At 34.1% G+C, this 26815-nt stretch overlaps 1 protein-coding gene across 2 annotated transcripts in view; it reads right to left on the reverse strand.

The window, feature by feature from the left end:
• The window catches only part of DNAlig4 (DNA ligase 4), a 462385-nt gene that overhangs the window by 348191 nt on the left and 87379 nt on the right, over positions 1–26815 (reverse strand). For both annotated transcript variants that reach the window (XM_090384659.1, XM_090384660.1), the window contains one exon: positions 3886–4061. In XM_090384659.1, the coding sequence (XP_090240785.1) occupies positions 3886–4061 (176 nt within the window). The remainder of the gene's footprint in view (positions 1–3885; positions 4062–26815) is intronic.

Below are 26815 nucleotides of genomic sequence, written 5' to 3' on the forward strand. Positions count from 1 at the left end.
CCACTGACTCCATTATTTTCCATGGAAGATAAGTCGTTTTTCTGTCTGATTACAGATGAATTACTCACATCATGAACAGGAGAGACAAATGCACATCTCCAGTGGCGAATTAAGGATAGTTGGGGCCCCTAGGCAAATTATATTTGGGGGCCCCCCAAATAATAATAATAATAAAATAAAGAATAAAAAATAAATTAAATTTTGTACTTTTGAATTTTTTGCTTAAATTTTTGCTTAAATTAATCAAGATTTTTATGATGTTTACTGAAAACATTAATCTATTTTAGAACACTATAGGAAAATGATGTCTTGGCTTGGGGGGGGGGCAAATCCTGGGGCCCCTAGGCACGTGCCTCATTGCCTTAATGGGTAATCCGCCACTGCACATCTCCCTCTTTTGATGCTGCTTTTAATACAACCAGATCTACTTTTAGCATCAACATTTTCTCTTCAAATTTCCTCTCAATTATCAAAATTATTTAGCTCCAATTTATATTTTAATATACCCATCCCTCAAAACCTCTTCACACATGATGGTAAATGCAAAATATTTATTCAGTTTCTCAGCAACCTAAACAGGATCAGAAATTCTTAGGCCATTCATGTCTAGAAGGCCAATGTATATCTTTCCTTCTTGTATTAATAAAATAGAAAAGAATTGTTTGTTATTTTTCTTTGCATCCTTAGCCAAAGAGTCTCATAATCTGCCTATCTTGACAAAATCCCTTCTTGATTAACTGCAGGCTAGTTTATACTTACTGTACATTTCTCTGTCTGCTGATAATTTATAATCATCCCATCACTAACGTAACTATCCTTTTTTGGGCCCGGAGGCAAAGAACATGTTTGGGGCCCCCTACTTAATTAATGAAAATTGCAAAAAACAGGAGACAGCCAAAGATGCTGGGCCCCTAAAGGACCCAGGCCCAGAGGCAATTGCCTTGCCTGCCTACACGGTAGCTATGCCACTGCATCCCATGCATTTTTCTTACCTGTCACTAGTCTCAGCAGTTCATTTGACATCCATATAAGTCTAAACCTTGAATAATATCTCTTAGTTGGTATAAAAAGCTTGGTAGTTTATATGATTAGTTCCATGAATGTAGAATTTGCAGTTGTTTACACCATCAGTTGGTCCTTCTGAATAGAATTTAAAAATTGTCACCTTTAAGAAAGTAAAATCCTTGACAGTAGTTATATCTTTAAATAACTCCCAGATCAATAAATTATGATTGCTGACATCTAGTGGAGATTATCTGATAATCAGAGCAAGAGTACTGCTTTTTCTTGTTGCCTCTCCAACAAGCTGGTGTAGAAAACACTCATACAATAAATCCAGAAATGCTCTGCTGCTGTGTAAGCAACTAACAACTCACCACTTACATTCAATATCTGGAAAGTTAAAATCTCCAATCATATATATAGTAGCAGAGCATTCCTGAATACATACATTGATCTCTGGATCAATGTGCAGGTGCAATGCAAAATGTTGACCATTTGTGTCAGTTAAAACTGGAGTAAGTTTATAGGCTAAATGACTGTGATGAGTATGGCAAACAAAAGCATACAAACAAATAGAATAATGGATCAGTCAGTAATCAACAATTCGTGCACCACCTGTAATGTAGAACATAAAATCACTTGCATAAACCAACAAAGATATATCTGAGTTCTTAAGAAATTGGGATAGGACATTGATGTAAAGATTAGAGCAATGGACAAGAAGACCTTGGGGGATGCCAGCATTGAAGGTGAACAATGGTGACTGAATGCCAAGCAATTAAGACTATATTGCTAAATAGCTATGGATCCAATTTAGTAATGGGATCTCCGAACTCATTATAAAATGTTTCTACATAAAAAGTTGTGAGCCATCATGTGAATGCTTGCAATAAGTCTGTATATATGACATCAACTCCAAAGATGGCATCAAGCTCTAGAGCAAGCCCGAAATTTAGGAGAATAGATATCACAGAATTATCTGGCTGAACTAACTGTTTTTGAGGCATCAGGAGATACTTCACAAAACCTGTCAGCTGACGATAAACTACATTATCAAAAATTTTCTCACTTGAATCTAATGTATTGATAGGGTGATAATTTTTAGTGTAGTCAGTAATGCCTTTTTCTTAGAGAGGGAGAATAAAACCAAACTTGAGTATGCAAGGTAAAGCTACAGTGGCTTAATGGTGATTGAATAAGTGGAGAATACAAGGATCATGAATATGAAGAACTCTTTAATAGGAGAAACTCCACTGACACCAAAAGAGTAATCTCTCTTTAGATATTCCACAGCATCGATAAGGTCAGGCTTATCAATTATGATCATTGAGACAGCATACTCAAATGCAATTTTGGCTTCAGTAATAATGAAATGAGGGTTTATTGACTTGTTTGTAGCTGTGATGGAAGATCTCAAGTTGATGACCATAAGCCAGAAAGGCATAAGTCTTTCCAATGAATACAATCTTTGCAGAGACTATTTTATTAATTTTTTAGTCAGTTCTTATTTCTTTAAACCTGAAAAAATTGGAAGTAAGTTTAGTTTTGAGAAAAACAAAATAAAGCATGGATTTTAATTTTACTAGGCTATTAGTAGTTAGTTGAACTGACAAGAGTACTTTAGGTTTCTAAGGGCTGTTGCAAGGGGCACAGAAATGTACAATATTATGAAGGTTACTAAATAAAGATTCAAAGGAATTAACATCACTGGAGAAGATAGGGAAAATCAACTGAAGAAGAATAAAAAAAATAGCATTATTTATAGAGTCCATTTGACCATTCTGAAATTGTATCTACTTATAGTAGTAACTGAAATAGCTAATAGGTTAGTAATAAGTTATATGTTTAAAGAAATTGCTTTGTAGTCATAAGGAGTTGCATCCAGTTTGATGAGCTCACTTAGAAAAAAAAAAAAAAGATAATAAATAAAACTATGTACAGGAAGTTTAAACCCCCAAGTGGAAGAACAGCAATATTGATGTACACTGACGTTTTTCATCATTTTGTCAAGCTATAATAATGATGTGAATAGAGATGATAAAGATGGTGAGACCACCAAAAAAAGATCATCTAAGCTACAGTCAACAGTGTAAACTGTGGAAGATGAAATAGGAGGTAAATAAAAGATGATTAAAAAGAAATAATCTGGAGATAGATGAATTTTCTTGTAGAGGCTATAAATTCCTTCAATGTCAGTGAGATTGCCTGAACTAAGCAATCTAAAACAGTTAGGCCAAAGGATTTATAGTCTCCCCCACCAAGATTTCTGTGGCACCACAAGCATCATCATCTGGGGTAGGTCAGAAATCCAGGTCGGTAAATGTTAAAATATGATAACTAATTGTATGCTGCATATCTAGGAAAAAGTTAAGAATGCATGAAATATTATGAGAATTTTGATAGCATAGTAAAACATGGCATCAAGCTAAATGATTAAGAGGTGAAGAAGAATATGCTATTCAGCATTAACAGTAATGCTCGTGTAATGATTATATGATTTACTACGGTTTTCATTAAATTAGGTGAATCAAAGTGCCAAAAGGGGCCAATAAGCTTACTCATAAACATTGGAGAAATCCTTAGATTCACAAGTACAAGGAGTGATGTGTTTTAAATGACCTAATAACAAAAGCTTCACTATATCAACCAACACAGTTTGAAAAACCAAATGCAGCTGGAATTACAAAGATTAAATTCACAAAATAAAATTGGAATGGAGAAAGTTGATTTTTGCGAGAAAGAAGCCAAGTTCCAAGTGATTTACCAAATTAGGAGGATAGAAACAGAGCAAAAAATTCATTTATTGCCTTTGTTACTATCCAAAGAATATTGTTCAGAGATTTTGAGCTAAAGGAGCTGATACAAATATAAATAATACATTACCTTTTCAAGATTACTCGTAACATTATACAGATCATTAGCATCAACATGGAAGGCACTGAAAATTGATTGTTCACTAAGTCCAATTTTCATTTCTTTCAATATCATACGAATTAACCACTTCTGTTCTCCAGCTGAAGAATTCTGTAGCAAATTCCTCAAACTCTTTTTCATTTCATCTGTAAAATAAAAAAAAAAGACTTACATAATACTCGACTTATGGAAATTCGACTTTATGTAAGTTTTTGCCGGCTGGTACAAACTTAAAAAAAAATCTTGGAAACTTATTTTGCATCCCGTAGGAATAAATGGAAGTATCGTGAAAATATCATAATGTGAACCCAAAAACATTGGGTTTTTTTTTTTTTTTTTGTAATTTGTTCCAAGTCATTGGAAGTTGAAAATTTCGCTATACAGCAGACTCTCAATTTACCGGGATCGGATTAACCAGAACAGTTCAAGACACCAAAAAAAAAAAAAAATCAACTAGAAATCATAAAATTTAAGTAATAACTAGAATAGGTATAAACAAATATTTTGCAAGTTGTAAATAAGTGACAAGAAGGGGCGTTATAAGTCATCATTAGGAGATTAGTGTACCTATTATCTTACAATCCCCGTTGTCTTCACACCCACCGCTCAAAAAAAAAAAAAAAAAAGACCAATTGTTTAGTTTCTTTTATAGTAACTTTTTTTTTGTTTAGAAATCACGAAAATGATGGGCAAATGCAAGAGTTGTGCTTTCGATTAAACAAAAACTTGAAATTATTAAAAATTTTGACGTAAAACATAAATGCGTGTCCTATACGCGAGTAGTCGTATTGGACACGCATTTATGTGCGTATTGGACAAACGAGTAGTGCATGGTAAGTTTTTTCGTTTATTATCTATCGCCATATATTTTACGTAGGTTGCTGAACATTTTTCGATACAGTAAGTCCCCAACTTATGTAGATTCGGACTTATATGGCTGAAGATTTCAGTGAAGGGGACACACGTTTCACCATAATAATGTAAAAGCCCACAGAATTCCGGCTATCTGTACTATAGCAAATGCAATAAGATCGAGTTTATAACTGGTTACACTACAGACAATCTGTAGACAGGTGGGCAGGAGCAGCAGTGCGTAGCACACGCTTCTTGATCAGACCGGGGTTCAAGCCCGTGACCACCAAATACGGAGGATGCAGAAAGGTCAGGGAATGACCACCGCATATCCCCAGAGCAATATGGCCTTAGTTGCTAATGCTCCTAAAAATCAAATAACAAACAAACAAACTACAGACAAGCCCAATAACCCGGAAAGTGCAAATTGTTTTTATTGTTTTTTGGCAGTAACCTCCAGAAATGTGCTTTAGTAAAATGTGAGCTCGCATGGGTAATAACCTTCTGAAGTTCTTTTCAGAAAATTTAATTTTGATCGTTATCATGGTGCTGACTAAGAGAATAAGTGACAGCGGTGCTAGTACATCTACCAACAAAAGGAAAGCGATCAATTTGGATCAGAAAATTAAACTAATAATAATGTATGAAAACGGTCAAACATTAACAAGTATCGCGAGGAATTCAGATTTGTCGGTGGCAACGGTGAACACAATAAAGGAGAAAGACAGAATACGAGAAGCGGTGAAGCACTCAGCACCAATGAAGGTCAACTATAATAACCAAGGCTACAAAATACATATCAGTTTTTACAGTACAGCGTTTTTTCTTCCTTTTATGTTTTCTTTTCTTATGTGCCACTCCGGCTTATTCACTGCTGTCCCCAGATAAAGTTTTTAATTGAACTAATTAAAAATATATAACTATTTTTCTTCATTCTTCTGAGGACATTACGTAAAATTCGACTTACGTAAGAAGTCCTGAAACGTATCTCTTACGTATGTTGGAGGCTTACTGTATTTTTGGATTAACCGGGAAATTGATTATCCGGGAATTTCTTTTTACCATCCATCCCGGAAAATCGAGAGTCTACTGTATTACTAAGCTATTTATCTCTCTAAAAGGTCATATTTATAATGGAAATTGCACTCCTCTTTCATTGTTATCATATGTTCCCATTATAAGAATCAATTTTGAACACCGCTATGATATTTTTCTAAAGCACATTTTTGGAGGACCATAACACAATAAAAACAATTTGCACATTCTGGTTTATTAGGTCATATATGCTTTTCTGTTAGTGCATCTAATTATAAACAGGTAGTAAACTCGATCTTACTGCATTTGCGATAATACCGATAACTGCAATTGTGTGGGTTTTTACGTTTCTATGGTGAAATGTGTTCCCCTTCACTGAAATCTTCAATCATATATAAAACAAAATTTCAGAAACTGAAATCTTCAATCATATATAAAACAATGATGAAGGGAAAGAGACCAACGGAAAGTGCAAGTGGTGGTAGTACCAGGAAACGAAACAAAATTGATTTAGAAATGAAGATTAGAAATTAAGATGAAAATGATTAAGAAGTATGAAGCAGGGCAAAGTTTGTCATCTATTGCACAGAATTATGTCTTGCTGCTTCAACAGTGAATACTATTTTAAAGGACAGTGCACATATAAAAGAACATGTCAAAGGATCAACGCACTTAGGAACAACAGTGTTCAGGTGCTATATCGAAGATGGAACAGCTGTTAATGATATGGAGATGGAAAATCAGATTCAGAAGCAAGTGCCCCTGAGTCTAATGACCATTCAAGCAAAAGCAAGAAGTATTTATAAAGATATTAAGGATAAGTACGGCGAACCCCAAACCAAGTTCGTGGCAAGCAATGGGTGGTTTAATAGGTTCAAGCATTGCACTGGTTTCCAAAATGTTAAAGTATGTGGTGAAATCGCCAGTGGCGATTCTGCAGCTGCAGAGAAATTTTGTGATGTGTTGGAAAAAATTATTGATGAAGGCGGCTATTCAATGCAGCAAATTTTTAACATTGACGAGACTGCTCTGTATTGGAAAAAAATTCCGGATTGAACATACATTGCCAAAGAATAAAATACAATGCCAGGTTTCAAGGCATCAAAAGATAGGGCCACGCTCTTGCTTGGGGCTAATGCAACGGGAGATTACAGATTAAAACCACTGCTTGTGTATGATTCTGTGGGCACAGCTGCGAGTGCTGCACAAGCATGGAGGAAATTCCGACACGTAGCATTTCACGGAACACAATCCTTACGTAAGTCAGAGAGTTTCTGTATTTTTATTAGAAAGCATGAGATGGTGACTTCAAGAGTAGAAGAAATATGGGCTTGATAGAACAAATAAAGAATGGATATAAAATTTATGATCGTGAAATACAGAGAGAGAGAGCAGCTGAAATACCAAGGAACTGAAAGTACAGCACAAATGTGATAATCCAGCATCTGAGGCCAGCCAGCAAAGTTATATATGGAAGTTTAATAATATAGCATCCACAAGACAACAGCAGGGCCAGATTATTTATTAGAAAGCAAAACTGACAACTGAAACTATTTTTTTGATAATCCTGAAACAGCTAAAGATACTGATGTGAGAAAAAATTTTAAAAATAAAAAAAAAATAATAATTTTAAAAGTATATCTGAACCAATGCTCATTGAAAAACAAAGATGTTTCATACAGAAATCAGCTTAATTGATGAATGCACATTCTGATGAGTGATTAAAGAATTTCAAACTGTGGGCATAAGAAAACGTGACGTGATAAAGTGAGCAAAAGTCAGCAGATCCTGAAACTAGAAAAATTTAAGTTTCAGAGATTTAGTTAACCAGCATAATTTAATTCCTGACCAAATTTGACTGTTATGGCAATGTTCACCTAATGAAACTTTAGATAGTGATAATGAATCTAATGGTCATGACTTGAAAGTTAATAAAAGAGTTCTTGTTTGTACCAATGTTGTAGGTATGCATTATCTTTAACCATTAGTAATGAAAAAATTTGAGGAATTATGAGCTTGCTTAATTTCACTGACCATTATGTATAAGGGTTAGTCTAATTCTTTGTTATCTTTCAGATATGAAACTGATATACTTCAGATCTAGCTTCAAAATAACTTTCTACTAGCAGTTAAAGTATTTCAAAAAATCTGTTTTACCTGAAGCTAACAAAGCTATCCTGTTATTAGATAACTGTATGGCCCATCCACATGAGCCTGAATTAGTTCCAGGGAACATATTCACCACTTACCTACAGCCAATGTTACTTCCAAACAGCTTTTGTAGAAAACTTTTAAATGCTGAACATTCAGTCAAGTTTCTTAACTGAATTTTCATAAACACCGCTATGATTATGAAACATAATCTCAACTTAAACTCTACAACTTAAACTCTCAACTCTACAACTTAAAGAACATTATACCAGATTTTTAATTCTCACTTTAAGATTAAAAATCCTGGGGAGATGTTAAAATTGCTACTTTTAAAAAAAAATCACATAAAATACTAGCTTGTTAACTCATCTGCTGAGGAAGGAAGTGTGGGCTGTAATGTTAAAAGTCTGGTAGATCTGATGTAATTAAAAATGCTCCAGCTAATAATCCAGTCAATGAACTAGCTAAAGAAAAGATTGAGGAATGGATAACAGTAGATGAAAATGTTGAAATGGCTAAAAGTCTTGTTGATGTGGTATGTGTTTTTTTTTATTATTATATAAATCATGGATTATTACTATTTTCTAATGCACGTAAAATTTAACACACTGCCTACATAAACTTACTTCTTTATTATTGATTCAATTTCTAATTCTACAGCATTACATACAAACTTTATAATCAGAGATAATTTGTAAATTAAAAAGGAAATATATATATATATATATATATATTTTTATAAAAGTAATATAACTTATTTCTGAATGTAATAATTCAAAAAAACTATAAAATTATGTCTAATTCATATTCTAGAATAGAATTCAACAAACACTCTGAGAACTGAATAAATAATGTAACTTAAAATAATAACAATTAGTTTTTGATATTACTGTACTGAATAATTTACATTCAAAAACTGAAATCGCAGCTGCATCCCCATTGTAGGTAACCTGGAGATTTCCACAGGTATTCAACTTGATGCAAGGCAATAGATAAATCCCAGAAAGGAGATTTTTATACTAATTTACACAAAAGTTCAAACTAAGAATCTCAGGAATAAATCATAACTTAATTTAAATCAGAAACCTCAGGCTCATGAAGATTCCATTGAAAAATATCAATTGCTTGTTAATTGTTGGTTCACCTTCCTTACCTTTCTAAATACAAACAGTTTCACTTGAGTAGTTTTGTAAATGAACAGTGATTTTTTTTACTCAAAATTATATGTGGTGTGAACCTGCCATGACCATAAATTATATTGGTTAAGTAGTAAAAACAAAAGCAATTTTCCGACATTGTTTAAGTACAAGAATTTTAAGGAAATTGTGTGAAAATTGTTACCAGGTTCAACAATATATCCATTAAAATTATTTCCTGACAAAATTAAGATTTAAACCCTAAAAGTTATATTATATCTCTTACCATTTTCTGACCTTCCAAACAAAATTTATATATTATGTACTCTTATACAAGTATATTATGGAAACTGAGGGCTCTGTCATATACAGTTTCTCAAGATCAATTTTGCAGGATGATTTGTGCTAAAGTCTATAGAATTGAGTTCAGCTGAACTATAGGATATCTTTTTATATGTATTTTCTTATACAAAGAGTATAAGAGTATATGTATGGTCTTATACTCTTTGTATATTTTCTGTTAATTCTTTTAGATATATAAATCTGACTTTCTATGTATATGACTTCAAGTTCAGGAATTCCTAACTTTGTTCCTTAATTCTAAGAACTAACTCTTACTAACTCTAACTCTAATTCTTAATTCTTAGAACTAACTTTGTTCCTTTGTTACTTAAGAACCTTCAACTACATTTAAGAATTATGAACAAAGTTAAACTGGAGTTCATAAATTCAAGGCAGAACTAGACAAACTTTTGGAGTGAATGGGTACGTGAAATGGGAAGCTATCAGGCTTTTCATACCAACTAAGAAATACTGTTCAGGGTTTAGGCCTAAATGGAGGTCAGATGGACTAATGAGACTCATGGCAGAGAAGAAAAGTGCATGGGAAGCATATAAATTATCAAGAGACACAGAAGCCTATGATACAGAGAGAGTGACACAGAAGCCTATGACACAGAGAGACACAGAAGCCTTATGGCTGATATAAGCTAGTCTGTAGTCAAATCACAAAATAAGTCAGGTAAGCGAAGGCAGATGAGAAATCTTTGGTAAAGGATGCAAAGAGGAACAGCAAAGAGTTCTTTACTTATGTAAACTCTTGAAGGAAGGGGATGAATCAGATTGGTTCACTTGATATCAATAATTCGACTGTTGATGATCCTGCTCAGGTAGCTGACAAACTGAATGAGTATTTTGCATGTAGATTCACATGAGGAGTTATTAAGGGAGGAGAATACCCAGTGATTTTTTTGGGACTGTAAGGAACAGTACGGCGTACCAGCACCTTTATTAACAGTGATGTGTGACATTTGGATGCAGTGCACTTTGAAATTTGTAATATTCCGTAATATTTTTTCACATGTTTACCTACTATTCAAATAAGCTTAAAATTATTGAACTACATTTGCATTTTTTACTGTCTATTTTTTATATAAAACTGTATAACCATTTTTATAATTCTAAATTACTCAGTCGGGCCTCTGTTTAACGAAGTCCTCTTATAGTGAATTATTTTGAATTCCTCTTGGAAGTTGCATTTAAAATAGTTTACGTTGAGCGAAGAAAATTTTCATATAGCAAACGGATTAAGAGAGAATTAACTCGGTAGGCATTGTTCGCATTTCTGGCCTTCAGGCAATTAGTTCTGCTGCGTGAATTAAGAGAGTTAAAGGGATTACCATCCTACAACTTAGTGGTACCTGGTAAAACCTATCAGACCACCTGTCCCACATACGGAGAAGTCGTGCTAGTCAAGAGTGAGCAGATCAAGGTGTATTCCCAATGGGCTCTGGCCCACCTTCTACTGCAGCGGTGTCCAACCTTTTTCCGTACGGGGGCCATATTCAAAATAATTCAGTTAGATTTCTTTAGTGTGTTACATTTTCCATATTTTGTTGCATGTAAAAGTAAAATTGAAATAATAGAAAATTTTATTAAGTACAATACATAATTACATTTACTGAACAAAACATTTAATGAGAAAATTTTTTTGATAATTAACAATTTAAAATGCTGTTTTAGTTCACCTTCCTCGCAGGCCGTAGGTTGGACACCTTTGTGAATCAACCGTAAGCGCCCCGTTCGAGAATTAGAAAAGTGAATTTCTTTTACCCCAACAAATAACCATCTGTTGTTTTGCGGAAGTGCGTTATCCACATTATCTCGTAAAATTTCCTTATCTCTGTTTTCATGGTCACAGTACCTGAATATCCAAATGACACCGACATTTTGGACAGTTTCAAAAAAACAGAAAAGAAAAAATTCAAATTTAAGAGCTAGTGACAATACCGATGACGAGAGAAGGAAAACGAGGACGACGAAGGCATTAATCCTTCTAAACATGAATTGTTGGCATTTGGTGAAAGTGAAGTTAAAAAATTGTCAATTAGGTTACAGTTAAATGAAAGAGATGCAATTCGTGGATTGCAGGGATACCTAATTGATAAGAAGGTTTCGGAAGAACTGAAGCATTCAATGAATGCTCTGAGTACGATACCAATTTCATTGAGTGAATGTGAACGAGGATTTTCACAAATGAATCTAATCGTCAGCCCAACCAGCGCTTCGTATGACAAAAACAGTTTCTTCGGTATTACTACTGTTTCTTAAAATTGTAGGCTCACCGCTGACCCTCTTCGATCCAGCAAAATATGTCGATTCATGGCTGCTTCGGAAAAGTGACTCAGCAACCGACACACAAAGAAGAAGAAAAGAAGTCGGTATAGGACAGGGGTTGACAACCTGCAGCTCTTTTAATATGTAACTGCAGCTCTTTAACTTTACAGCTCACATGAAGCACAATTTGAAATGAAGTTAGAGGACTTAAAACTCAAGGACATGTGGAGTGCAAGACTAAAATGCCTTAAAACTGAAATTTAGGATTTGGAGAGGCAAAAGGCTGCCCTTGCAATTCTACACATATGGACGGCGATAGATGAGTTTAAAATGCAGACCAAATTGTGTTTGATGCGTGGAGTAGCTTACCAGACCCATATATAAATTTGAAAATATTTTCATTTGGACTTCTCTCAATTTTTGGTTCAACGTATTTCTGCGAGCAAATATTTTTGAACATGAACTATATTAAAAACAAATCAAGAAACCATCATCTGAACAATTCAATTCGAGCATGTTTAAAGCTCAGCATGTTTAATTACGACATACTCGCATGGTGTTGAGAGACTCGCTCAAGAAGTTCATCAGCAAAAGTCATATTAATTTGTATCTAACTGGATGTTTGTTACATTTTTTCAGTATTAATAAATAATATTTCAAAATATATATATATTTTTTAATAAACACCATCCCACTCTATTCCATTTCTTAAACAACTCTTGTCCCCCCCCCTCCCAGCTTGAGCTGAGGTGCCGCTCTTTGGCAGAGCCGGCCCGAGGGGGATGCGAACGGTGGGAGCGCACAAGGCCCCGCGCCGCTGACTGATTTTGCAAAATAAAAATTGTTTCATTTTTTTTTTTTGTTTTAATACTGTCGCAAAATCTAGCGACATCGCCATAAAATGGTCATATTTTTAATATACATAAGAAATAAAATGTCAATAATCATGTTATTAACATTATCTGAAAACCCGCCAAGAATTCTCCAAAGAACACGGAAAAATATTTTTTCTTTCAAATATATTTAAAATATCTCTCCTTACAAATAACAATAATAATTATATAATAATTTATTGGAGTTTCATTTGAAATTATTGAATAAATATTCCCCACAAATACAAATATATATATATATATATATATATATATATATTATGACAGCTGATCGTACATCTTTATCGTGATTCGTGAGGTGTGAAAATAAATAGCATATTCGTATCAATTTCGCAACGTGACTAGTAGAGACAGAGATGCAGGAAGAAAGTATATGTGTGACTCTGATAAATTGAAGAAAAAAAGAAAGAGAAGAAAAATTACGGAAAAACAGAGGAACTCCCTTGCAAATTTTTAAAAACAGAAAATGTGCAACAAACTGAAGAAACGCATAATTCACAGTTACTGGAAGATCAAACTCGCAGAAATGAAATAACGCCGTGCGACATCCACGAAAACGATCCTGATCATCATAAAGCCAGCTCTCATCCTAATGAAGAGGAAAGTGATGATAAGAATACTGTAGAACGGGAAGATAATCATGAAGCAGAGGGAAACGTACAGACGGAGGATTTTTTGTCAGCGTCGACAAAGGCGAATTTAACGGCGGGCGCACCAGGCGCGCGCCCCGGGCCCCGACTTCCAAAGGGCCCCACAAAACTCCAACTTTACACTTTTTTCTAATGACAACAAGTTTGGTTTAATATGTGCAATTTTAATTACGTACAAGTTTACAATCGGCGGTAAAACCCGATAGTATGTTTATCGCTTATTTTCAATATTTCATTACTACGCTGCATACTATACACATACTATGCTGCATAGGCCCGCGCAGCTGCGCTACCGCTCATTGGAGCAATAGAATCATATTTGCTACTTTGTACTTACAACCTGCAGTGCAGACTTACGATATACGCAAATACGCGTATATCGTATATTGTTGAAATTATATAAAGATAAAATTAATTCCTGTTGTTACATCAGCACCTGGATTTTCGTAGTTTATGAATAATTTTTGAATTTTAATTAATCATTAATTTATTGCACTATAATGAAAAATCTCTTCTCTAGTATTCTAATCATTCAGACTCTTATATTTTATATTATTGAAAAAACATTCTTTTCATTTTTAGGCTACCAATGATAGCTAGAAAAATGAAACGACATCTATCAGGGGCTAAAAAAAGAAGCGAGCAAGTTGCCAACCAACAGAAAGGAGCATTGGACAAATTTACAACCGTACATGTTAATACATGTAATTAAAATTACATGTATTTTTATTTTCCCCATCTCTCTCTTTTTTTAAGGGGCCCAATATTTTCTTCGGTGCCCAGGGCCTCAACCGACCTTAATACGCCACTGAGCATCGAACAAAGAACAAGATGAATTATTAAGAGGACCGCAGCTTCAAGAGAACCAACAAAGCAACGAAGACAAAAATGTCGATCTCAATGATCCTGGTACTTGGCCTGAAATTATAACTGATAAATTTAGAATGGCTATCATACAAAATGGCGTGACACAAGTAAAAAACTACGATTTTCCAAAAGATAAAAATAACAGAAGCTTTTCTGAAAATTATAATTTAAGAAAATTAACAAATGGGGAACATTAAGAACTCTACCCAAAGTACAAAGATGCCATATTGTGTTATGCGTGTAAGTTATTCTCTTCAAATACCACTTCTCTGTGTTTAACTGGACTTAACGATTGGGTACATTTAAGTTCGCGATTACAAAATCATGAAAGATCAGAATATCATTTACAAGCTATGTACAAATTGTTACAACTTGAAAAGAATTTGAAACTTAGAAACACTATTCACAAAGAACATGAAAAAATAATTAAAAACGAAACACAGCGTTTAAAATGTGTTTGTGAACAAATAGTGGCTGCAATTTTATATTTATCAGAGCATAATTTGGCGTTCAGGGGCAGTAGCGATGCTTTATATAAACCGCACAACAGTAATTTCTTAGGTGTCATAGAATTACTTGCAAGATTTGACCCAATCATGAAACAACATTAGGATTGGTGCGTAGAATCAGCATCGCGTTTCTGTTTATCTCATAGAATACAAGATGAACTGATTTCTGCTTTGGCTTAAATGTTAGAAGTATTTCACAATTTTATTAGATTGCACTCCAGACATAAGCCATCAAGAACAATTATCTGTTATTTTAAGATATTTTAATGTAGATAACTCTGAAAGTGATGTGAGTATACAAGAACGATTTATTTGTTTTGAAACAGTAAAAGACTCGACAGGAAAAGGGTTATCAGCCAAAATTGAAAGCATATTAGAAAATGAGGAATTAGATTTAGGGAACTGTCGAGGACAGGGGTACGATAACAGAGCTCATATGAGAGGTTTATATAAAGGCATGCAAGCACTTATCCTGCAAAAGAATTCCAAAGCACAGTATATGCCCTGCGGAAGTCATAATTTGAATTTAGTTCTTGGAGACATTTTAAAATCATCTTCTCTTGCAAAATCATTTTTTGGGACTTTACAAAGCATATATAATATTTTTGCAAGTTCTGTGATACGCTAGAATATATTAAAAGAGCATGTCAAACATCTTACTCCAAAACCACTGTCAGAAACGAGGTGGGAATGTCGCCTCGAAAGTGTGAAATCTGTGAGATACCAAGTACCACAATTTTCTCTAGCTTTGAAATACCTTTTACATACTGAATGAAGTAAATATTGTGAGCAAGATATTTCAAAATTCAAATATAGATATCGGTACTGCAAATGCACATTTAAAAGGCCTTTTAAATTTTTTTGAACAGTATCATGAATCGGGATTCAAATCTTCTTTAATAACTGCAAAGGAAATAGCTGAAGAATTATAAGTGACATCTGAATTTAAGAATCAAAGAACTGGACAAAGCAATTTTGTTATGAAGGAGAACCGATCAGCTTATTTCATCAGGCGAAGAATATTCAGAATTCAATATTTTCTAGTCATAATTGATAGTGCGATTATTTCTTTTAAGAAAAGATTCAAAATTTATTACAAACATGAGACATCATATGGTTTTTATATAATTCGGATAATATTCAAAAACTGATAACGATCTTCTTAAATGTTGCAAAGACTTAAATGCGACCTTGCAAGATGATATTGATTGCATTGATTTATTTAATGAAATCAAAATTTGTCATCGAGTTTTGCCTTCTGGGATCACAATATTACAAATATTACAATATTTACTGAAAAATAATTTATTTGAATTGTATCCAAATTTTGTTACTGTTCTGAAAATTATATCAACCTTACCAATTACCGTTGCATCTCAAGATTGAAAATAATAAAAAAATTACTTTAGATCTAGCATTAGTCAAGAATGATTTACCTCCTTAGCCATTTTATCTATCGAATCCGAAAAAACTAAATTATGATGATATTATCAACGAATTTTGCTATAAAACATGTAAGAAAATGAAACAAAAATCACATATTGTGAACTTATTTCATTAAGTCGCATAACAAATTGTATTTTATAAGTATATGAAGCAATTATTTTTCTTATTTGATTTATTAAAGTTTTTTTGTGATTGAAATGTTAATTTTATTAAAATAATTTAATTATTTATCATTTTCATGTAATCCTTACTAAACCAATTTGTGCAATGTAATAAATATCAAAATGCAATAAATTATTTTGTTGTACGAAATTTGTATCAAGGCCCCGCAAGTCAACTTTGCATCAGGCCCCGCTTTTGTTCGGGCCGGCCCTGCTCTTCGGATTCTATCTCTCTTTTTTTTAATTAGGTCAAAAATGGCTCTTCACTCAAAAAAGTTGCCATCCCCTGGCATAGGATGTCGGATGAGAACTTAATAAAAATTTGGAATATTCTACAAAAACTTTAGTATGAAATTATTTTTACTTGTGTTATTTTTTTTTTACTTATTTTACTCATATTTTACTTATTTTTTTATGTACTTGAATAATAAATTTATGCTTAATAAACTATGTGTTAATACATTTAACTGTTTTGTTCTTATTCTGAAAATATTACTACTAAAGTAACAATATCAGGAGAAAAAAAATTTTCAGAGTACTTTTAATATCCTTTTAATTTTCAATTTTTTTTGATAGCAAAGAATGAGTACCACACCTATTTTTTTACAAAAAAAAAAGCACTGAGAATTCCAGAAGTTTATCAAACTGTAACAAAGAGCTAAAGGATTTTAAAATAACTCAGAGCAAAGTAAAAGAGAAATTATTGAAGTTAAACATCAGAAAGACACCTGGAGTCGATGGGATCAATCCAGTAATATTGAAAGAGGTAGCAAAGGAAGTAAGCAAACACTTAGCCATGATTATGAGAGGGAGGTCCCCAGGGACTGGGGATGTGCTAATATAGCCCCAATTCCCAAAAAGGGATCAAAGGGTGACACAAGTAATCACAGACCTGTTAGTTTAACTTCTGTTAAACTAACAGGTCTGTTGGTCACAAAGGAACTGGATGCAAAAAAATAATTTTGATATCATATACTTAGATTTTAGGAAATCTTTTGATACTGTTGCACATGAAAGACTACTGTACAAATTGAAAAAGCTTGGCATTAAGGGCAAGTTGCTGCTATGTATAAAAGGATAATTCAGTGGGAGAAGACAGAGAGTAGTAATCAATGGGCACTGCTCTTCGTAGACTAATGTTATTAGTGGAGTCCCCTAGGGTTCGGTGTTGGGCCCATTGTTGTTTTCTGTATTTATCAGTGATATATTTTGATATGATATATTTTGTAATAACTGAGAGGAAAGTGGAGGAGAAATTGTTGAAGGTAAACATAAAAAAGGCACCCGGGGCGGACAGGATCTATCCAGTTATATTAAAGGAGGCAGCAAAGGAAGTAAGCAAACCCTTAGCCATAATTATGAGAGCTTCTTTGGCCTCAGGGGAGGTACTCATGAACTGGAGATGTGCAAATGTGACCCCAATTCACAAAGGAGGATCACAGGGCAACAAAGTAATTATAGATCTGTGAGTTTAACTTCTGTTCAGGAAAATTAATGGAGGCACTGGTTAAAGAAGCACTGCAGGATCATCTAGATGAGACTTCAGTTATAGCATGGTTTTGTTAAGGGAAAGTCTTGCCTGACCAATTTGATTGGATACTATGATGTGGTCACAAAGGAACTGGATGCAGGGAATAACTTTGATATCATATATTTGGATCTCAGAAAGGCTTTTGATACTGTTGTCATATATGCAAATATCTGTGATATTATTCGTGATGATCTTATGATTGAACTTATTGTTGAGTCCATATGGATAGAGAGTTTTTAATTTTAACATGAATAATTCTTCCTGTTGATTTCGGGAATTAGGTTCCGTTACTTGTGTTAGGATGCATATATAGATGTTGGTAAAGCAATGTGTCTGGAAGTGATTGTTCAAGTGATTGAACAATTCCTTGTTCCGAGTTATGGATGTTGCGGTTATTGTAATTCTTGATATCTGACCTATGCAGATTAAGCCTGAGGTGGAATTTATTACCAGTTTGTCCCACATATTTCATATTACAGGTTCGGCATGTTAAAAGATAAACTATGTTGCTGCTTTTGCAGAATACTGGATCTTCAGTATTGTTCGAAATATGTTGTGGATGCATATATGGGCACTTAAGGCAGAGTTTGTTGGAGCATTTGTTAAATTTTAGATTGTAGTGAAGATAATAATATTTGGAGGAGGTGAGCTCATTACCATTCAGGCTAGAAGCATTAGATGCTGGTTTGCTCTGTGTGGTGTATGTTAAATGTGAATGTTGAAAGTTTGGAGAATGTGACGAGGAGCTGTACAGAGCATAGGCCCCCGGGGTTAGGTTCAACCTACTCTGCCCAAGTAGTATGTCCTTACTAAGTTGGTAGTTCATAAAAAGCATCAAAAAAGGTAAAATGACAAAATGTCATTAAAAAAAAATCAAAAACAATACTAATGACAAGGAGGAGGAATAACTGATCATGGAATATGCGAAATGGCCATAGTCAAATTGATCCATAGTGACCAAAAATTGAAAGTCAGACCGGTGAAAAAAACTGAGTAAGATTTGTATATCAAGCTATTCAAGGCAGCGTAAGCAACACCAAGACAGAGTTTGTGAAATATATAATATTGATAAAAATAATCAAGTTACTGAATGACAAAGTAAGCAAGCAAAATATAAATCAAAATTATTAAACTGTGTCATGAATTCGGGGTACTACTAGTTACATTAGAGAAACTCCGGCAACCATAATGAAATATAGACAAATGTTTATATTCAGTGTGAAGGGAAGGGATCCTGACCTGTCAATTGTAATTACCATGGAAAAATTGAGTAAGGTGAAGGAGATAAACCTATAATGGACATCCTTCCTAATAGTAGAATAATTAATAACAACATTCCAGTTATTAATGCTCTCAATACTGACAATATTTCTCATGTGCAAACTTTTGACTTCAATTGTCTATTCACCAGCATTGACCTAACCAATTTAAAATTGGTCCTGAATGAAATTTATAATAAATACAAACATATTATTGGTTGTAATTCAGTTTTTTGGAGCAATCTCATTAATCTCTGTGTCTCCAATAACTACATTTTTGACGACAAATCTGCATACTTGGCAGGCAGGGCTAGCCCTATCTTAGCTAACCTATATCTATACTGGTCTGAGACCTCTCTACCCTCAGATATTAAACTTTACAGATATACTGATGACTTATTGGTATTCAACTACCCTACATTTACACAGGACTTTGCTGGTATTTACCCTTCCGAACTTACTCTGGAGAAAACAAATAATAATGATTTTTCAGCCAATTACTTAGACTTGGATATTAATATTAACAGCCCTCATACCACAATCAACATATACAATAAAAGAGATACTTTTAACTTTAATGTAGTCAGTTTTACCCACTGGCACTCTAGCATTTCTAAAAAAAGTACATACTAATATAATACTCTCCCAATGCATCAGAATTGCGACAATATCAATAGCGACAGTCTCTTTGCTGACAACATTAAACGACTCCACGATAAATTGCTATGCAATAATTTCCCTACAGCATGCCTCCACTATCATTTCAAAAAAGCAGTAAATATTATAAAATTCAAAAAACGTATAAACTACAACTTTGATATAAACAACATATTTACTGTCTGATTACATATTACTTTCAGGCCTATACATAATGTATAGTTATATACCCTCTAGCCTCTGTCGTGTCTCACAGTGTAGAAAGCTTGTGCCCACGGACTGGCGATGCATGGGGGGTATTGTGTTCTGTTATGTCCCTTTCTTTTTTCTTTTTTTTTTTACATTTACTCGATAACAATACCAATACTGACTTATACACATGAGGCATTTGTCCAGATATCTGTCCTGGGACAAATTATGGTACGGGTTTAGGAACTCCGGACTACCCGAGCACAACTATATTACTCTTCTTTGTACTGCTTTCTACTATCCTTAATTACTACATTTTATTTCTCATGTGCAATTAGGCTGGCCAAAAGCAATATCGAGATGCTATTCCTCTGCTGTTACTTCTTTTTTCGGCGAAGGTAAAGAAAGCCAACACGAAAACAATGAGAAACGTCGGAAAACTTACGGGGAAAATTTAGTTTCCCGATACAGCACTCTAGTGCTGCTTGCTCGGTAAACCGACGGTAGGTGTTATGGGTCTGGCTGTTATTGTTATTTGGTTTTTAGGAGCATTAGCAACTAAGGCCATATTGCTCCGGGGATATGCGATGGTCATTATTTAACCTTTCCGCATCCTCCGTATTTGGTGGGCAAGGGCTCGAACCCTGGTCTAATCAAGAAGTGTGTGCTACGCACTGCTGCTCCTGCCCACCTGGCTACGGAGGTGCCTATCGGTCTGGAGCAAAGTCGAGAATGATATATTGATTGACAGGTAGGCACGGCAAACGATGTGCTGATTGGTGCGCTAACACAACACACAATGACATCGGTTTAGTATCACTTTAGTAGCACTCAGAAGCACTAATGGTAACTTGCCCTAATCACACATGCCCTAATGAATGCTTTTCATAATGGTGAAAAAAGGTCAGGTTACCTCCACTTGAATCCCATGGGAGCTTGAACCCCTCCTATATATATTCAAGTGGTTTGTAAGCTATTGTAATTATTCTTATTGTAATTATTCTCAAATACTTGCTTACCTTGTGCAAGCTGCAAAGATAAAGCAGTAGGTAAATATTTTGTATTGACATTTCTAAGTGTGGGTAGTTTCCGCCTGTATTTCATGTCTGGCTATACAGGAAGTGGAAGGTAAAATTAGGTAAGTACTTAGGACGGCAACAGCCACTCCTGCTCTCGTATTGCACTAACAGCTTAGACTGTTGAAAAGATTTAAGGGGAAGGATAGCAAATAGAATATGATTGCAGAAAAAACATTAGGTGCAAGTTACCATCCGTATTAGTAATGGCCCTGATTAGGTAGGTATTCGCAATTTGGTTAAGGGTTATCTTTGTCTCTTTGTGTATCCAGAATTTTTTATATGTCTACTTTTAATTTTGAAATGACCATCAATTATAATAGCCTCACTAGCCTTAAGAGCTCAATTTTTTGCAATTTAAAATATTATTAACTATCGATTTTACGTTCTGAATAGTATTTACCATAATCGTTTTATTCGCTTTACAAACTAAATTTTAACTTTTAACAAATATTAACCATCAATTTTATGTTCTAAATAGTTTTTACTATAATAGTCTCCCTAGCATTAAGAACTCTATTTTTATTAAAATCTAAAATTTTAAATATTCACTTTATAACTAAAAGGGTTTTTTTTTTTTTTTTTTTTTAATAATAGACTTACTAGTTTTAAGAACTCCATATTTATTTTAATACAATTTACTTTCTGAATAGTTTTTATTCCAAGATTTGCAAGCTTTAAGAATTCATTTTAATTTATCAATATTAACTATCAAATTTGCTTTCTGAGGATTCTCACTAGCTTTATGGATTCAATTTTATATATGTTAAATTTATATTTATGTTAAATTTCAAGTTTAAAAAATTAACCATTATACTTACTTTCTGAGTCGTTTTACAATTAAATAGGCACACTGGCTTTAATAACTGAATTTTAAATTTAAAACTAACGATTCAACTTACGTTTATAAAGGTTTTACATAAGCATTAAAAATTAGAAATTATTAGGTAACTGGCAGATATATGTTAAACGGTATCTCTTCAGGATGCCACACCTGAAGAGATACCGTTTCTATTTCAGTGTACCGAAATAGTACATATATGTTGCCATTAATGTTTCAATAGTTTCTTGTCCTTTTTTTTTTTTTTTTTTTTTATTAAATTTAAATATTAGTGTCAGGGCCAAAAGTTTACAAACGTGGATTAACTTTATGTACAGGAAACTGTGGTGTCTACGTTAGATTACCCATTGTTTAAAGTTATTGACAGTAGTCATCGTTGAATTTAAGCCAAAGGCCTATTATCACGTAATCTTACTACAAGGACTTACCATCCACCCCGAGGCAGCACGAACCACAAAATGAGAAAGATTGGTAGAGTTTGCCACCCTAGTCAAGGACAAAGGTGGCGACCTCTCATGGTCCAAGAACTATCGATGTGGTAACGGTTCTCTACAAAGATGTTCGCGTAATAGCCTAACAAAAAAAAAAAAAAAAAAAAAATTTTTTTTTAAAGACAAAATTAGTTACTAGTTACAAAAAGTAATAAGCCACCTAAAGATGCCCTAATGGAGGATGCTCTCTTTTATAAAACTAGAGGTATTGTATAGTCCATGTAAGCAAAGATTAATTTTATTTACAAAAATATATACACCATATACAAAATGGTTCTGTCTGAGTTTGCTAATCTACCCATATTGTGTCATTTTAAGTTTTTATCTATGAACCTATATGGAATATTGTCCTTAATCAGCTTATCTTTTAAAATTCTGTGTGCTTCCATTTTAAGTTTACTGTTATTGCAGTACTTACCTAATTTCACCTTCCACTTGCTGTACAGTCAGACGTGAAATACGGTCGGAAACTACCCACACTTAGAAATGTCAATACAATATAAATATATATATATATATGTATATGTATATATATAAAGAATCTTTTTTCTTTTCCTAATCTAACGTTTAAGGTTAGGTCATGAAATATACGGAAACCTTTTCTATTATTTCCTAATCTACCGTTTAAAGTCAGGTTACGAAATATAACGAGAGAAAAAAAGAAACTTTTTCCTTTTTTCGTAACCAAACCTAAATCAACAATATAATAAAAACACTCATGAACTCCAAAAATCTGCTTTTAATAATGAGATAAAAACATAATGAAGAACATAAAAATAACCAGAATTGAAACTTTTATTAATTTAGTTTTCATCAAAAAATCAATCAACGTTTTATTTTCTTTACAAATTTCTTCCATCTTTAAAAGATTCATTGCTACTATTACCTGTATACTGCTCATCACAAAACTATTATGCACTGTTCTTTACTCATAAATACACATTATAATGCCAACCAATGATTACACAGTAGACTGTTGTCTGTCATGCCCACCACCAATCATTTCTTGTTTGCCATGCCTACCTGTCACTCAATATATCCTTCTCGATTTCGGCTGCAGACTGATAACACCTACTGTCTGTTTGCCGAGCAAGCAGCACTAGAGTTTGGTGTCGGGAAACTAATTTTCCGCATAAGCTATCTAACGTTTCTCGTTGTTCTCATGTTGGCTTTCTTTACCTTAGCCCTTTTTTCTTCTGATACAAAGTTTATTGTCTTTTCTACACTACTTTGTCAGTCATAGTCTCCCTTTGCTGGCACTTTGCCTCATTTCTTTATTTACCTACTTTCCCCTAACACGGGACAGTTCACTTTGATGACTCCACTTCTTCCCCCTCACACATGGTTACTTCAACTGATATAAACATTCTGGACAGAGATCTATCGGCTTTCATCCTTGGGTCTCCCAACGTGGCTCTGTAAACACCACACGCAGCTATTTCACTGATTCCGGTCCAAACACACAGTAAATTGGCCTTAACCAGACTTTATCCTGTAATCTACAGTAACTTTGTTTAATTTTTGTAATGTATTGGTCTTTTTGATTTACAATTTTTATTCTTCTTTTTGCTTTAATAAAGTTTTATTGGCATTATTTTAGCTTTTTTTTTTTTTTTTTTTGTTTGAAATTTTATTCCTTTCTTTTTGGATTGGGTCGGCTATGATTTATGCATTTCGCACGTATACATCATAACAGAAACAGAGACTCTGCTTATTGTGGTGGCTCCTGCAGTTTTGGCTGCCAACCCTTTGAAGAAGTAGTTAAAGCCCTAGGGACCATTACTTTAGGTAACATCGTTATCTTCTTTATTATTTTTATTTTTATGTTAATCAATTTATTTCAGGTTATATCCTTTACTTTACAGGTCTTCTCAATTTTCCCATGGTAATTACAATTGACAGGGCAGCATCCCTTCCATATACACTGAATATATACATATATATATATCAAGGTTTAACTATAGACAGGGGAATTGGTTTTACACTTTAAAAAAAAAAATCTATAAAAATGTCCCGTTTCAGTGAAAGAGCATGTTTTTTAAGAATTATGAAATCATGACAGCAGTTAATTCAATTTTGCAGGCCAACTTTGAAAATGATGAAAAGTTCTAATCCTTGATGAGTGTGCTTCAACTAAACTTCTTGCTCAGCCTCTTCTTTATCACTAAAAATTTCAGGTTCTATTAATTCTGCAATGAGTTCCTCTTCATCCATGTATACCCTGAAACACATAATGCTGCATACACTTAGCTGTAGTCTTCAAAATACATTTCCCTTCTATGTTTATATGATGACCACACATCCTCAAAAATATCTTTACTATTATTGGACTGTCCTTCATGATTAAGAGAGAAAGAAGCAGGCAAAGCACCATTTGTTGCATCATACAAGAGAGAAATCCAGCATGTTTGAAATGGTTGTCATCACTTTTTCATCCAATTCTTCTCATGCTGAAAAAATAAATTGCCTGCAGCATTTTGATTTCACATTGTGGTTTGCTTTCAAGACACCATAATTTTGTTTAATAGCATTCTTCAATAGTGTTTCTTATAGCACAAAGTTACACCTTGATCAAGACTGAAGAACTGATCATATTAGGCAGCACGTAATTAACAGTGATTGCAAATATGCAATGAGAGGGGGCACTTACCACAACCACCAAAATTTTTCCATTCTCTCACTCAACTTGCAATCTAAGTCTCTGATCGACCATTCTTCAGAGATTTTTGATGACAACCAAACCGTTTGGATTGCTCAATACATTAGCATTAGCAGAGGCATACAATGCAAGAAAGCAAGCTTATACAGCATCAGCCAAAAAAACCACTCCCATTTCACCCCTCTGTTCATTCCAAATACCTGTCCAGCTCAGACTTATATTTACGCTATCAACTTCCACAACAAAAGATGGAAGTCTGTTCCACCAACCAACTACCTGCTGGCTAAACGCAAACTACCGAACATCTATCCTATAACTGTCTTTCCTCAATTTGAATTTATGCCCTCTCAGGTAATTATTCTGAGAGAGGAAGAATTCCATCAGCATTGAGCATGCTCAAACCATTCAAGGCTTTATACACCTCAATCAGATCACATCGCAGGTGCCTAGTCTCCAGACACTGTAATCTGCAAAACTTAAGCCTTTCTTCGTAAGGGCAACCCTTCATTCCATTCACTAATCTTGTTGCCCTTCTCTGTACTCGTTTCAACAGCTCTACATCCTTCTTAAAATGAGGCCTCAAGACGTGTATAAGGTGTGGCCTGACCATTACCTTATATAAGGGGATAATCACCTCCTTATTCCTGCTAGAAAAATTCCTGTATATCATTCACAAGACAACCATGAGCTACTCTTGCAGAGAGTCTGCACTGCTCAGAAAACTTCATATCTGCCTGCACAATTGTCCCCAGGTCCTTTTCATTTTCTACCACTGTCAGTGTAGTACCAGTGATGCTGCGGTAGTGTACGAACGCATCTGCACGAAGCTCCACTTGATGTAAACGGTGGACGACAATTGACGACGAAATTGCACGATCTTCAATTTAATCAAGTATTACAACATGGATTTTTCAGGTTTGAAGAGCATCACAGATGAAAGTAAGTAAATTAAGTCGGGCAAGAATAGTTTTTGTGATTGTTTTTGCCTATATTTGCTCTTTTGAGAGTGTTTTTGCTCAGCGCGATTGCTACAGCTTCAGCGGTAGCGAGCCCACTGGCATAGCCACTGATTTGAGTACATCTCAAAAGTCCAAAAATTTTGAATATACACTTGGTCGTCGACTTACGACCTATGCGACTTACGACCGGCCGCACTTACGACCACAAAAAAAATAAATAATAAATAAATTAATCGATGACAGGAGGCCTGAAGACAGCACCAGGCACATACACCCAGTCGCTTTCAAGTATCTGTTGCGTGTGGTGTATTAATTAAAATTCTACTGAAATACGCATAAAATGTTTAGTAAAAGGAAAATGACTTCATCTACATATACGCCAGCTAAAAAGTCAAGGAAAACTATTGATTTAGAGTGTAAAATGAAAATTATCCAGCAGTATGAAGGCGGAAAGAAAGTGAATACGATAGCATGTGACTTGAAGTTATCACATTCCACGGCATTGACGATACTTAAGGACAAAGAAAGAATTCGGGAAGCTGTGAAAGGTTCTGCACTTATTAAGTCTACAATATTAACCAAACAACGACAGGAACCCATCCATGAAATGGAGAAATTGTTGTTTATGTGGATGGAAGATTTAATACAAAAAAATACACCCATGAGCCTTCACACAGTGCAAGCAAAGGTTAGAAGTTTGTTTCAGTTTAAAATCACGCGCCGGAGACGATTACACAAAAGATTTTCAGGCTGGTACTGGGCGGTTTAAGCGTTTTTAAAAAAAGATTTTCTTTGCATAATGTCTCTATAAATAAACATCTCCTACCTCAACCCAAGAACATGGCCCTGACGATGCACAACCCAGCACAAGCAAAGATTGAAAATTGATTTTGTAAATTTCATTTGTATTAATTTTTACATT

The sequence above is a fragment of the Mastigoproctus giganteus genome, chromosome 11, assembly GCF_048544385.1.
Source record: "Mastigoproctus giganteus isolate SK-2022 chromosome 11, ASM4854438v1, whole genome shotgun sequence".
NCBI lineage: Eukaryota > Metazoa > Arthropoda > Arachnida > Uropygi > Thelyphonidae > Mastigoproctus > Mastigoproctus giganteus.